General features: G+C 52.1%; 1 protein-coding gene across 1 annotated transcript in view; it reads left to right on the forward strand.

Annotated features, from left to right (window-relative positions):
* Positions 1 to 15,233, forward strand: part of SLC13A4 (solute carrier family 13 member 4) — a 39,445-nt gene that overhangs the window by 2,932 nt on the left and 21,280 nt on the right. Inside the window, exons 2-4 of the mRNA XM_037049134.1 lie at positions 3,065 to 3,193; positions 12,697 to 12,833; positions 14,767 to 14,939. Of these exons, the coding sequence (XP_036905029.1) occupies positions 3,065 to 3,193; positions 12,697 to 12,833; positions 14,767 to 14,939 (439 nt within the window). The remainder of the gene's footprint in view (positions 1 to 3,064; positions 3,194 to 12,696; positions 12,834 to 14,766; positions 14,940 to 15,233) is intronic.

Below are 15,233 nucleotides of genomic sequence, written 5' to 3' on the forward strand. Positions count from 1 at the left end.
ACAACGGCTCTGCTCTTCTCCCTCCCCGATGGCCGAAAAGCGCTTTGAGGTCACCGTTCTTCCTACCTTGCATCCAACTTTTAATTCTGATATGTGATCCTGAAGACTCCTGAGTGGACGGTTCGCTCTGGACTGGGGCTGAGAGGTGGGGCCTGGCACGGAGCTCCTCCCCCGCAGCGCTGCGGGGTCTTCAAAGTGACGTTTTAGGAAGAGCTAGAATGACCTCCCTTCTTCCTCCCGCCCAGCTCTCTCAAACCGGGGCCCAGACTCAGTTTACCACGTTACGAAAGAGGGAGGGTCTAAGAGGGGGACTCCGTAACCGAGCCCTGCTTCGACGTCCCAGGCGGGGGATAAAAGTGACACCGGACCGCCAAGGTAGATTTCAAAAAAGGCCTCCTGGTCGATCATGGCAGCAGATACACAGACCACAAGCCCCTTCCAGTGAAGCTGGGGTGTCCTTGGGGTGGTCGACATCACTGCATGAGAGGAGCAGAGGCAGCCGTCTGATCTGGGGAAGTGCCCCCTTTGAATTCTCTCCCTTATTCGCAGCAGGAGCAGAAAAAACAACGGACAACGCTATCCCTTAGAAGTCACGGCCCAAACACTGACCGCGCCCTGCACATCTGCTGACCAGGGGCAGTGATAAAGGGCCTGGGATTCTCCGAATAGTTTCTCCTGTAGGTAACAGAGAACTACTGGCCAACAGAGGAGCCCAGTTCAGCTCAGCCAACATCGACTGAGCTGCCTGCCAGACACTGGCCAGCTATGGGGGCACTGGCCCCTGTAATCAAACCTCACAGAGTATTTTGGGGTGTCCGAATGTGAGCTTCCCTGTTGAATTCTGAGGCGGTTGTGCAGGGACAGAAGGAAGTCTGTGTGGATTCCACGGTTAAACTGAGTGAGGAGGCGGCCTCTCGGTCTGTCTTCGGCTCTAGGGAAAGTCCAGGTAACGGTGATGGTAGTGTGTCAGGTCCTTAATACCGCCGGGTGAAGGTGGCCTGGTGACTCCCACCAGGAACCTGTTCTAGTTCTTAACAGCAATTACAATGAAAAAATCTGCCTCGTCTTTCCCAAATTCTCCCAATTCGAAGCAAAGTGGTACCTGGGACAAAGGAAAGTTTCTGTCTCTCATTTTCGATGCCTTCCCTTCACATGTGGCCCTATCGTGACAAGGACAAGAAAGACTGAGGCTCTCAGGAAGGGACAGTCTCCAGTCAGTGGGGGAGGGACATTCTGTCCCCTTTATCTTCAGCTGGAGTCAGGACCCGCCCCTCTGTCTCCTTCCGAGGGAAGGGATGGGCATCCGAGAGCTCAGTGCGCTAAAGGCCTTTGAACTCCTTCGGGTAGTTCTGTTTCTGCTACAGAGGGGGTATTTCTCTAAACTGGATTCTTTTCCAAATGGAGCTTTTTAATTATTCCACTACTGATTCTGTTGTCTTATCAGCACTTCCCAAAAAATGTTAACTTCTCTGCGATCTTTCGGCCCCAGAGGGTTCTCAGCGGGGGGGCGACAGCCAACACTTGCTGGCGGTGGTTCCCGTTTCCCAAGCCCCATCACGTTTCCCAAGCCCCATCACGCATGCCTATCAGGAGGGAGCCAGGGCCCATGCAGCCAAGCTGGGCTCATCTCTCCTCTCCTGATGACTCTGGCTGATCGCAAGACCTTTTGTAACGTTTGTGCAGGAGAGTGAGGACACGCGTTCTGAACCCAGGGGAGAGATAAACAGCACAAGACTCGTCAGGTTCCTTGGTCACCAGCCAGCCTCGGGGCAGGGCAGAGCTGAGCCCAGCTGGTGTAGAAACTGCGTCTAAATGGAGGAACACACAGCCGGCTTGGACCTTTTTCACAGAGGCCCTCCAAGCCCATCCCCAAGACCCTTGGACAGTGACCTCCCCCTAGTACACCAGTGACCATTAATCAACGCCATTTCAGGCGACCAGCCTTACTGGAGGCCAAGGTTAAGAAGGGCTAACTTTTTCTAAGAATGTTGTATTAATTCATTCTTTGCACCCAAGAGGCTGTGCAACCAGCAAAGTGAGTGGCCCTGGCGAAAAAAAAAAAAAAAAACGCTGGTCAATTTCCCAGCCTTCCAGGTGACAGCCACTCTGTAATTCCTTTGTCAAAGGAACGCTTCCCTGTGCACCCAGCAGGTGGCATGGGGTCCCAGAGCGAGGAGAACCAGACACTGCTTAGGGTGCTGGTTTTCCACCAGGGACAACTGTCCCCGCAAGAGACATTTTGCAATGTCTAGAGACCTTTTAGGTTGTCACAGCTGGGGAGGTGCTACTGGTATCTAGTGGGCAGATGCCAAGGGTCCTGCCAAATATCTTGCCACGCACAGGGCAGCTCCCCCCCGGCAAAGAACTGGATGGCCCCACGTGGGCCAGTCTCAGAGCTCACATGTGAACCGATCACACAAATTGATTCCTTCCTTCGAGTACCCCAAGAGCCTCTAGTGACTGATCAGCTTGACAGAAAAATGTCCTTCCCCACTTCAAGTTAACGCCACATTTATATATGACCTTGGCCCTGAACANGTCCTGCCAAATATCTTGCCACGCACAGGGCAGCTCCCCCCCGGCAAGGAACTGGACGGCCCCACGTGGGCCAGTCTCAGAGCTCACATGTGAACCGATCACACAAATTGATTCCTTCCTTCGAGTACCCCAAGAGCCTCTAGTGACTGATCAGCTTGACAGAAAAATGTCCTTCCCCACTTCAAGTTAACGCCACATTTATATATGACCTTGGCCCTGAACACTGCAGAGAACCAGCAGAGCTTTGATGCCCCAACAGAGCAGGAGCTGCCCTGGTGCCAGCCAGTGCAAACTGCATGCCAGGCATCTGTTCGCCCGGGGAGCAGCCATTACGTCACCCACCAACGTAGAGGACCCACACGTCCCCACCACACTCCCGCCAGGGCCCACCTCGTGCCTGCCAGGGCTGTGTCCCAGTGCCCATGTCTGAGTCTGGGTGCCCACTTCCTCTGTCCTGGGTCTCGTCTGGAGGTTGAGTACCAGCGGCCGTCCCTGTGACTAACTGCCCCGTCTCGTCTCCTTCCAGGAGGCCGCGTGTGCTTACGTGCTGATCGTGACCGCGGTGTACTGGGTATCGGAGGCAGTGCCTCTCGGAGCTGCAGCCCTGGTGCCCGCCTTCCTCTACCCGTTCTTCGGAGTCCTCCGCTCCAGTGAGGTGAGGCCCCTTGCGGACCAGCCCCCTGCTCAGGTCAACGCCAGGCCAGTGAGAAAGGGTCCGAGGGGGAGGGAGATGCACAAAGCACTTCAGGGGAAGGCACCTTCATCCTCCAGAACAGCCCCTTAGCACTAGGCCTTTGCACCAGCTGCTCCAGACCCTGCGTGCCTCTCCCCCTCCCCTGGACCTTATCCTCCTCAATGGCCCCTTGCAGGGGTTTGCGAGGGAATGTGACTTTGTGAGGAGAAAAGGAAGTTCGTCACTGTTACTGCTGGGGCTGGAGATGGGCGGCACTGGGGGAGCCGGAGGGCACTTTTTATTATTTGGGGTGAAAACTCCTATGCCATCTGTCTGGTAAAGTGGCCCCTGGGTTACAGGGAGCCATTTAGGCCAAACAGAGTCTGTTTCATTGGACTTCAAACTCAGATCCGAAGACAGTGCCAGGAAGAGAGAGGACATGGGTTACAGCTCTTTGCGAGCCAGCTGAGCCGCAGCCGCCAGCCACCCCCGCACCAGCGCGTGCCATGGTCACCAGGGAGAGCCAGCCTGGGTGTCAGCAGGGGCCCCCATTCCAGATGGGTCACCCCTTGTCAAACAGCCCCTTGCTGTGACTCAGGCCGTTCTCCCACCTTGGAAAGTTCTCTCCAACTCCTTTGACCTTTAACATCTTACCCATCACCCTCTTCAGTGAGGCCTTCCCAAAGCCCTTGGCTAAAAGTGTGGCCCCCTTTAGCCTTTAAATGGTACACAGATGTCAACTTTGTGCAGACGTGTTCCCTCGGCACCGAGATTCCCGCCCTCTAGGACCCGTAATACTTATGGCCGGTGGGCCCTCCGCTGACGCTTCGCGATTGCAACGTCTCTGGGTGGTGTGTCAACAGTGTGCTCTCCATACAGACAGAGTCAGGCACGAGACTAAGGGGGTCAGTGTGACTCTGGGACCCTGGCTTTTGTCTCTCACGTTATTCACTCGACACTCTGAAAAGTATTTTCTGAGTTTTGCACGTGCAGTACAGGATGTACAGGTCCCTCCGGGGGAGTGAAACACGTCATTTCTGCCTTCTTAGATCTCACCGTTGACGCTTCTGAGTTCCCCACTGTTGGCTCGTTGCCTGCCTGCGCAGGGTCCATTTTCAGGGTGACCGGTTGGTCCCCAGTCATTAAGAGTTTTGTGCGCAAAGCTCAGGGCTGCCTTCTCTCTGCAGAATGCGGGAGCTGAAAAAAGATACGAGCGGATAGAAATGGCGCCTGACCTTGAGGCGTTCCTATTCTCAGGCAGGGAGAGAGTATAAAGCCCATGGAAAAACACAGCAGACCCTAGGCAAGAAGGCCTCATTTTCTGGCATTGCAGGGGATTTACATAATTCCCCATGAAGGAATGTTCTAGATAAATAAAATTCATTCTGTCAAGTGCCCAAACTTCATGACGACCACTTTTTGATTAAAGCCTTTCTCATAGGCTTTCCAATTTCCCTGGGTCTTTTAAACAGAAGTCGCTGGACAGAGATTAACTTTTCCTTTGGAGGCTTCACAATTTCCAGGGGGAAAAGAATTTCTCAATCAGGAGAGCCAATGTGGGCTGGGCGATAGCACAGCTGAGTAACTTGAATGCTGGTCGAGCAGCCGAACCTAAAGAGCCTTGAGTAACGTGTTGGCGTCGAACGAGAGAGAGAGAGCTCAAATGAAAATAGAAAAGGCATGTTATTGAATTTGCAGATGACTCGGCGACGGGTGGTCTAGCTACTGTGCGGCAACAGAACCGATGTTGACAGAATGAGAAAGTGAACCAAAGCTCACAAAATGAAGTTTAATGAGGATAAATGTCAGCCGTGCACGGGAGAAAGACCCTGGCTGTCAGGGCTCGGCGAGCGTCTTCTATCCGTGCCACGTGGCTGCCAAAATTTCTGGCATTTCCCATATGCCAGGCACTATGGGAGGTCTTTGACATGCATTCCATCCCTGAGTCTCTGTAAAGTGGCTATTATTTTTACCTTCACGTTACAGAGAAGGAAACTGAAGCTCAGAGAGGTCAGGTAACTTACTGGAGGTTGCACAGCTGTACATAGTGAACCTTGAACCAGGATTACATGATCCCAGAACTTCGCTCTTCCCTACTGGCCAAAATGTTCTGAAATGTGCTGAATTGATACACAGATGTGTTCAGGGTATCTGGTGCTAGATAAGGAGCTCCTTCAGGGGTAGGTGGCCAAGACACCATAAACCTAGAAGAAGATTCCCATAAAGACAGAGAAAACTCAAGAAGAGGGTGATTTCTGGCTCCTGCAGCTCATCACGCCAGGCTCACAGGTCAAACCGGAACCGAAGACCCAAAGCGCCGTAAGGGAGATCCGCTCTGTGGAAGGGGAGGCTGGAAGGGCCTCGCATGTTCCCATCCTCGAAGTGTAAGCCAGGCAACCACGTCAGGGGGGCAAGAGCTGGGCTTTGTGTGTAGGCAGAGGGTTGGACGCTAAGGGCCCTTGGACTTGAGGATTCTGTGATCTACTTGTGGACGTCCAGCCAGTACCTCCCTCCCCTAGTGTACAGAGCTCAGACCTATATTTTAGTTTTCAGGGGTTTGTTTTGTCTTGCCTCCATTGTGACTCTCACGACGGTTGTTCTGTCTGCTTCGAAAGTTCTCTAAGCCCTTCTGATCTGTTGCCATCGCCTGGGACAGTCCCTGTGTCAATCAAGACAGCTAAGAGTTAGTTTAAGGAAGACTGGCGCAGAGGAGGGGGCCCTTCAAACCTAGACAGCGAGGTTTGGATTCTGCGGCTTGGGAGGGTTCCCAGCATGCCCAGGGGCAGGACTGCTTCTGGGAGTGGTTACGTCTGCTCTCTATCTCTACCCACCCTCACCCCACCCCACACACAGACACACAACCTCCGCTGCCTCGGTGGCCATCCTTTGCAGGCCCCCATTGAGCCTGGTTCAGATCCCAACTCCTGCCAGGTGGAGAGAGGCAGAGAGGCCGCTCCGGCTGGGATACCAAAACAGCCACCGCAGCCCAGGGCTGTGTGAGTCCTATGGCATGAATCTGCTTCCTGGTGTGTTCCTGATCTTCCTGGCCTCGCAGCACCCTGCAGGCCTCCCCCTCTGTCTCTAGGCCCGGGGGGATGTAGGCTGAGCCTCTGGGCCCGGCCACTTGCTTGAATCCAGGCTGCCCATCACCCAGAGCCCTCCAGGCACAGCCCAGAGCTGAGTCCCACACCCAGGCCTCACGTGGGGACTGACCAGGCCCCTCTAGAACTCGCAGCCTTCCGAGGCCAAGCTCGTGTTTCAGTGGGCAGGCCTGCTGCCTGACATTGAGCTGCCCCTTGGCCTGTGGGCCCAGAGCCTGGCCCAATTTCCCCCACTGGGCAGCTCAGACAGTCCCCAAAGAACTGGGGGCTCATTCCCAGCCACACAGGAGCTGAGCCAGGTCGGCACCCATCTGGGCTTTCTGCTTGAGACCTCTCTAAGTTACCATGTGCAAAAAAAACAAACAAACCTGTAAAGCAACAAAACCTTTTCTTCACTGCAAATCTTAGGAGACCAGTGCATACGATGGATGGGAAAGGAAGGCCCACTCAAACAGGGGTGGGGACCCTGGCTGCTAGGGCCCTTCCCACAGGCAGTGAGTGTGATTCAAAAGCTTCTGCCTTCAAATTAGGTGACCCAGGTGAGTCAGAGAAGCCCACATACTTGGCCCAGCAGAAGCTGCATTCCTGCCCCTGGGAAAGGCTGAGAGCCAGGCACCCTGGGTTTGGCTGCGCGGGTGGGGCACTGGCGGGAGTGACAGAGACTGGGGCTCCGGCAATGACAGGGAACCGTCCGGGGATCCCCTCCTGGGGTGCACAGGGTTTCACTGTGCAATTGTTCAGGGGAACCACAAAACCCTCCAAACAGGTCCATTGCCAGAGGCCACTGCTGGGCTTCTGAGGGCTGGTGACTTGCAAGGAGAACCTGGGCCTGGGAGGCCAGCAGCCGGGTGCTGGTGGCTGCACTTCTGAGGGGACTCGCCCAGTGCCACCAAATGCCCGTGTCAGGGAACGGAAACAGTCAGACCCCACACCTCGCTGGTCCCTGGCTGCCCCCAGCAGGAGCAAGGAGAATGGCCGTTCGCACGGGGTCGGGGTCCACAGTGGAAGCAGGGGGTATTCGGCTGGGATCAGTCTCCTCACTAACTGACTGGTCTCTCTAAACTGCCATTCACTGGTCTGAGAACTGAGGATAATAGAGATTCCTGCCTCGTGGGGAGTCGTGAGCATTTGAGACAATTCTAACTGTGACTCTGAGGTTAGCGGCTAGATCCCCATTCTCCTCAAACTTCTAAGAATAGAGCCATAACCCCCCTTCTCCCTTTGAAAAAAAAACTGTAAAAAACAAAATTAAAAACCTATCCAGAGCACGATCCATAATGGCGTCCAAAGAAAAGAAGGTTTTTGAAAGCTCGTCACTAACCAATGCCGCCAACAATTCACTAATTGTGGACGGATGAGTTCACGGACTTCGTTCACCAGCACGTCTGCCCTTGGGCCTCCCAACCCGGACTGGGTCAGAGAGCTCTGGCAATGCACTCGCCCTTCACTTAAACTTTGGAGGCATCTGTCTCTTAGCTCCCCGGGGCTCATTATTTCATTTCTTTCTCTCACTCCCCCATTTGATCGTGTCGGCACCCCTGACTCCTCGCCCTCGATCTCAGTTGGAAGCCTTTTGTCTTTTCCTCCTCTGTGATGATTGCAATGAGCACATATTGAGCACTTTTTGCATGCCAGGCAGTGTGCTAAGAGCCCGCCTTCATGAGCTCACTGAAGGCCCTTGTCATGACGGATTTCGTAAGCTACGTGTCATTCATTGCCACTGCAAATATTGGCGTGATGGGTCCCAAGGAGGCAGAAGTTTGCCCGACAGCACACAACTCATGCCACCAATAAAGCAACCACTTAAAGCCAGGCAACCTAAAGTGGGAAGCTTTTTTTTTTAACCTTCACTTGAGGATACCCTATTTTTTGGACCATAAGATACACCCCCCCACACCCAAATTGGGAGGAATAATGGTTGTTAATGCTGCTGCTGAGTTCTGTTTACATTTACACTGGTGAAAATTAATGTTTTTTATGTTATTAAATGTTTTACCACATTTTTTGCTTCAAAAAAATTTTTTTTCTATTTTCCTCCTCTAACACCTAGGTGTGTCTATGGTCCAAAAAATACAGTATGTTTATTGATATTAGAGAGAGAGAGAGACACTGATGTGAGAAACATCGATCAGTTGCCTCCCACACGTGCCCCCACCAGGGATCGAAACTGCAACCTAAGTATGTGCACTGACCAGGAATCGAACCCACAGCCTTTTGATGTACAAGATGATGTTCCAACTCACTAAGCTACCCGGCCTGGGCTGGAACCCACGCTCTCAATTGCGATACTTGGCTCCACCTTTTCAGAGCAGCCTCCTTGAGCCCAGCCCTTGTACAACCCAGCCAGAAACACCTCTGCTCTCCAAACCCAGTGACTCAGCACACGGAGAAAAACCGCAGAGCAGAAAAGCAGAAAAGGCAATAAAACCGCCAACGCACATGTCACAAAACCCATGCATTCTCTTCAGGGGAGGAGCACTCATTTTAAAATCCATTTTTCTCTGGGCAAATAGTTCTAACAAGCTTCATTACGGAGTTTGCCAACTCACAGAATATTAATCTGGGAAATTAGATAGTGGGGGGGGGGTAGGGAAGAAGGCTTAGTGAAAATGTGAGTTCTAAATGCAACACGTTTTAGAAAATGATTAAGATAATCCTCAAGAATCCTAGAAGTCCAGTGCTCCTGAGGGGTTTCGTTGTAAAAGAAACTCAGTGGGTTGGACAACTAGCAAACACCCTTGCTGGAAGGGATTTTAATTATCTAAGTGAAAAGGCAGTCTTGTGCCCGGGGCCCACTCTGCATACTAACAAGGTCCGCCTTCGTGTGGCCCACTTGGTGACGGGAAGCGCCGCCAGGGACCCCGGTTGTCAACACAGTGGCATGCCTGCTGGGATGCATGTGTCATTTCATCTTTACAACAGCTTTACAAGAGGTAGAAGCGCACATAACCCTCATTTATTTTTACTTTTTAATGGTTCTACTTATTTTTACGGAGAGGAGAAGGCAGAGAGACAGAGAAGGACAGAAACATCTCTGTGGGAGAGAAACACAGATCGGTTGCCTCTCACGCGCCCCCAACCAGGACCTGTCCCAAAACCCAGGCGTGTGCCCCCACCAGGAATCCAACGGATGACCTTTCATTTTTCTTTTCAGGCTGATGCTCCACCCCCATCCCCCACACTGAGCCACACCGGTCAGGGCCTCATTTATGTTTAGATGAAAAAAATAAAGCCCAGAGAGGTCAAACAACTTGCCCGGGGTCACACAGCCAAGTCCTGGCAGACTGTGGAGGCCCCATTCTTTACAACTTGCCTGCGTTACTCCCTAATCACAAACGATGCCCAGGCTCATTGCCCAAGCATGTGGCATCACTCACAGGGGGAGGGGAGGGCACATGAATAGACACGAGCACTCCAAACAAAATAAGAAAACAGCATTATCCTGGCTCCAAGTATTTATTTTGGAGCCAGTGCCAGGACATCCCTCCCTGGTAGACAGAGGAAATAAAAACACTGACTCCACCACAAAAGCTCCCTCCTAGATATCCTGGGAAGGTGAGGGGGTGCATGGAGAACAGTCCTAAGTCCCCCACTCAGTCCTTGCCTTCCCCTGCAGGCTCCCACCTCCCGCTAGGGGGCAGCATCTCCACCCATAGGACCTGCCCATCTGGTGGCCCTCTCTACCCTCTGGGAGCACAGTGACAGTGTCAGTGAAGACTGGGGGTGAGGGCATGAACTAGATTTACCAGAGCAGAGGGCTCTTCCTCCAGGCAATGGTCACAGGGAGGGCAGATGTCCCCTCTCCTACGCAGAACTCATCAACTAGGCACAACAGAATCACTGGGACCAGGGAGAGAAGGGGGAATGGGTGGCAGCTGCCTTTATCGTGACCGTTACGCTACCAAAGTGGCCGGTGCAGGGTGTAAAACCTGCAGGTCCCTCCCCCACCCTCCCGGCTGCACCCCCTCCCCTGGGTCCACCTCTCCCACCCTGAGTCAGTAACTTTTGAATGTTTCAGCTGCTTCTTCTGGTAGTAAGCTCCACATTCCCATAGGTGTTCTGATTTTGATTCTTGAGTTCTCACTTTCAGACATTGTTCGCTGACTCCCCGTGAGGGCAGATGAGGCTTTTGCTCTCTTCTGTCCCTGAGTCCCCCTCCCTCCATCCCCCCAACCGAGTCCATCATGACCTTTGTCACTTCCATGATCGGTGTGTAACCATTTGACTGTGTGAATATCGTTCACTTTGAACACGGGGTAATCTCACTCTACTCTTCCCCTTCTGTCAATTTTTAGTTTTCCTGCCGTTAAAAACGTTCCTGTTTTCTCCCCGGAAGAGGGTTTCTAAAGGAGAAGTTAAACTATTTTGTATATCTTCTCCTCTCAACCTGTGTCATGGTCCCACAGTTGGGAACCATTCTCATGTCTGTGACAAATGCTTAGGAAGCATCTATATTTGCATGGTTATTCTACCAGGTGTGAAAAGATACAGAAAGAAACTCGGTGTAGAAAGAAACAGGGTCTAAATTTAATTGCCAAGAGATGTTCACAGAGAAAAACAGAGTACCAGCATGAAGCAACAAGTGAGCATGGCCCTGAGGGCTCTGTGGTGGGTGGAATTCATGGTGCCCTCGGGGAATGTTCTGGAGTCAGGCAGCCGAGCTAGTCCCACGGGAGCCTTCTGGGGGGCACCGGCCGGACCTGGGCTGGGAAGCCTGATCCACACAGACAAGCAGAGAGAAGACGGTGTTCCACGGGAACCAGTGAAGAGCTGGCCCTCAGACCCCAAACTGGCCTAGGTCTCAATTTCCTCATCACTAAAAAGTGGGAAGGAAGCCCTGGCTGGTGTAGCTCAGTGGACTGAGCGCGGGCCTGCAGACCAGAGGATCGAGGTTCGATTCCCAGTCAGGGCACGTGCCTGGGTTGAAGGCCGGTTCCCTGCAGGCCAACTCTCAGCAGGGGACCCATGAAAGGCAACCATACATTGATGTTTCTCTCCGTCTCCTTCCCATCTAAAGATAAGTAAATAAAATCTGTTTAAAAAATTCCCTTAAAAAATAAAATTAAAAAGTGGGAAGGAGTTGATGACTGGTGCTGTGGTTGTGTAAGAAAAAAAGTTCCCTATCTTTGGCAATATACTTATAATATAAAGCGCCCTTTACCCCTGAAGTATATAGGGGTAAACATCCAAAATGTACATGACTTACTCTCAAATGGTTTAGGGGGAAAAACAGCAATGTGCACAGGCAGTACGTGAGTGGTCTTTGTACTATCATCATTTTGGAATTCTTTGGAACTTTGGATTATCTAGAGGTATTTAAATTTCAGGATTTAAGTCTAGTTATAAAGACACCTTAAGAGCTCTATCCAAAGGAAATGATCACAATTATGTAAGGTTAACAATTTAAGGATTTATAGTAGGGAGAAAAAAAACCTAAATATTCAATATAGAGCAAATGGCCAAATAAATTTTATGGCATGTTATGCCGCCATTAACATGAATTTTCCTGATAAATTTAAATCTCATAAGAAAATGATCAGGGTGTGATGTAAAATGAAAAATAAGAGCAGGCTACTGAGCTATACATATTATATAAATCCAATTATGTACCAATACAGATATTTAAAAAATTGAAGAACATATACCAAAATATTAAGAGTACTAGGATTCATTTTATCTTTAAATTTCTATATTTTGAAGTTTTCTGTAATGAGTACGTATGGATTTTCTAATAAAAATAAACATAGTTTCCTAAAAAGCTAAAGAAAAATGAGACTTGGGGGGCAAACCCAGGGCTATTAAATAGTTTTTTAAAGATTTTATTTATTTTTAGAGAGGGGAAGGGAGGGAGAAAGAGAGGGAGAGAAACATCAGTGTCTGGTTGCCTCTCACACACCCCCTACTGGAGACCTGGCCTGCAACCCAGGCATGTGCCCTGACTGGGAACCGAACCAGCGACCCTTTGGTTCACAGGCCAGCGCACAGTCTACTGAGCCACACCAGCCAGGGCTACTTAAATAATTTTTAAGGATTAAGATAAAATTATATGTATGTTTATTCTTTGGAATCATATTCATAGAGTTTTTATATCTAAAATAGTGAAGACTATTGATCTTATGCACTTATTGCAAAAATTAAAAGAAATCATCTTTGTAAGTTCTTGGTATACTGATTGCCCAAGGTAGTGCATGTGTGTATGTAAATTTTCAAAAAATGTTCATGTATGTCAGTCACGGTTGGCTATTTTAATAACCCTTGACCGCCTGCTTCTTGTTTGCCAGTCTTTGCTCGAGAACAGGTTTTGTCTGGCCAGTCCCATGCTCCCGGGGCAGGTGAGGGGGCGACCCTGGGCAGGGTAGGGGGTGACCATGCTGCCCCCTGCAGGTGGCGGCGGAGTACTTCAAGAACACCACGCTGCTGCTGGTGGGCGTCATCTGCGTGGCGGCCGCGGTGGAGAAGTGGAACCTGCACAAGCGCATCGCTCTGCGCATGGTCATGATCGCGGGAGCCAAGCCGGGCATGTAAGTGGCACTTGGGGTGTCCAGCCGTGGTGGGCCACCTGTACAGTGGGCCACAGGGGCATGTCCACTTCGGGTTGTGTCTCTACCAGAGGGGATGGGATGACACACCAGGGCCACAGGGATCCCACCTGCCCCTCCAACAACAGGACCTGTAACCATGGAATTGAGATTGGAGCATGTGACTCTGGTGTCACTTACTGCCACAATCTAACTTTCCCGAGCAACCCAGACAGCAAGGGCAGCAGGTTACCAAACAAGGAGGGGTTCGTCAGGTAAAACAAGAGGCACCAACACAAATTGTTTCTCCGCCTTCTTCTGCTACATCAGGGAACAGGCTGGACGGGGCGTGGTGGCTCCTCCTTTGTCCTCTAAGGAGATGCAAGGGTTTCCTCCCATGCGCCCCGAGTTTCTCTCGTCCCTGACCAGACCCAAACATGTTGGCGTGTCGCGTTTGACCCGGCGCCTACTTCATCCTGCCCGCCCTCAGCAGCCTCCTCTTCTCTCTCTGCTGTCTAGAAGTCCAGTCTGGGCACAGGGCCGCAGCCTCGGGGGACTGTGTAGGAGAGTCAGCACTGACCATCCAGGCTTAACCTTGCCCCTGCTCTGCTGGGCGGCCCTGCCCCCTCCCTTTGGAGAAGCTTGTCACCTCCTTGTAGGGTGCAGTGTTTTCCCTCTGTTTTACGCAGTGTCCTGACTGCTTCAGGAGTCAAACAGTCCCTTTGGGGCCTAAACAAACACTGAGGGGTTAATTTGTAACATTAGTCATTAGAGGGATGCAGGGTTTGCTTAAAAGGATGTCCCTGTCTCTCTCTTACCTGCAGCTTAATTCAGCGCCGCTCACCCCTCGCATGCTAGAAACACTTGCAGCCACCTCCTAGGCCCACAGTGACATTTCCTCACGTCGTCTTGAGCCTCTGAGGTGCTTTCAAACCTTTGCGTACTATCTTCAGGAACCTAAATCCCAATCCCATTTCATTTCCACTCGTCTCTATTTGCCTCAAGCACCGCCCATTTGCAGCCCCTGTGGTGCCCTCCGCCCTTGCCCATCCAAGGCAGGCAGACTCGTGTCACTTGCAAACGAAACAAAAACACCATCAGGACTTCCGCCCGCTGGGAGAGGGGCCAAGTGATAGGCGTCCATCGTCCCTCTGCGGACCCTGCTTGTGGGAACTCCCTGGTTCCACCCACCGTGATAAACACGCTCCTTCAGGTTGGCTTATCTCAGGGGAAAAGGAGCCGGGTCTGCGCAGACATACTCTGTGTGTGTTCAAAGTCAAAGACAAACGATTGGGGAGTTATCTTGTGTTTTCCTCCAAGCTGGGACTCTTTAAGATAGGAGCGGAAACAGGGCGCTCCGTGACTTGGACACTTCTGTGGCTTCAGCAGGCTGACGGTGGGACAGGAACGGGCTGAACTGTAAGCCCCAGGTTTCGGTCACTGATAAGTATGGTGCCTCGGCTGCAAAGCAAGGAATGTCTGTCATGGGGCTCGTAGAATTGCCGGATGCAAGGGCAAAACTAGAATTCCTTTCCACGCAAAAAACATACATCATCACCACGCTAATGTCCACAGAGAGAGAGAGAGCAATCAGTGGGTCCATGATGCCCTATGACCCCACTACCAAAGCTGCTCTTTGCTTAAGTGAGGGCTTTTTTCTGGCTTGAGGCCTCTAGCTCATAAAATGTGAGTCATTCAGTGGATGAATGTTTATTTACTGTTTACTCTGTTAGGGGGCCTGGGAGGGCAAAGCTGAATGTAAGACCTAAAAACGAGACTTTTTCTGGATAAATGCTGGGCACGACGCTCCAGGCCAGCACTATAGAGTTTGTAGGGGGGCCCAGGAAGCCGCCCCACCCCCACCACACCGTGAGCCGGCATCAAGGCGGTGCTGGCCCTGCCGCCGCCGCCCTGCCCAGCCCACCCTGCCTTCCAGGCTGCTGCTCTGCTTCATGACCTGCACCACGCTGCTGTCCATGTGGCTGTCCAACACGTCCACCACCGCCATGGTGATGCCCATCGTGGAGGCCGTGCTGAAGGAGCTGGTCAGCGCCGAGGACGAGCAGCTGGTGGCCCAAGACTCCAGCGCCGAGGAGGCTGAGCCCACCAGTACCGTTTGCCAAAATTCGTTCATCTTTGGCCCCTCTGTCCTCCTCCAGTGCATCTGCCCAGCTCTGGGCCTCCTCTGCTGCTTCCCCTTCCCCCTCCCCACCCCACCCCATACCAGGCCTTGCAGCCTGAGGCTTCCCTGAGACTAGGCCCTCCTACCCCCGACCATTGCTAGATCTTTCTTCCTTCCCTTCCCCACTGACAGCAGCCACCTCTGCTCCTTTCCCCAAACGCTCAAGGGGCAGGACGCACCTGGAGTAGTCCCGAGGGGAGCGGGGGAGTCCTCTTGCACCA

The sequence above is a fragment of the Sturnira hondurensis genome, unplaced genomic scaffold (assembly GCF_014824575.4).
Source record: "Sturnira hondurensis isolate 20B ecotype Veracruz unplaced genomic scaffold, ASM1482457v3 Scaffold0006437, whole genome shotgun sequence".
Classification (NCBI taxonomy): domain Eukaryota; kingdom Metazoa; phylum Chordata; class Mammalia; order Chiroptera; family Phyllostomidae; genus Sturnira; species Sturnira hondurensis.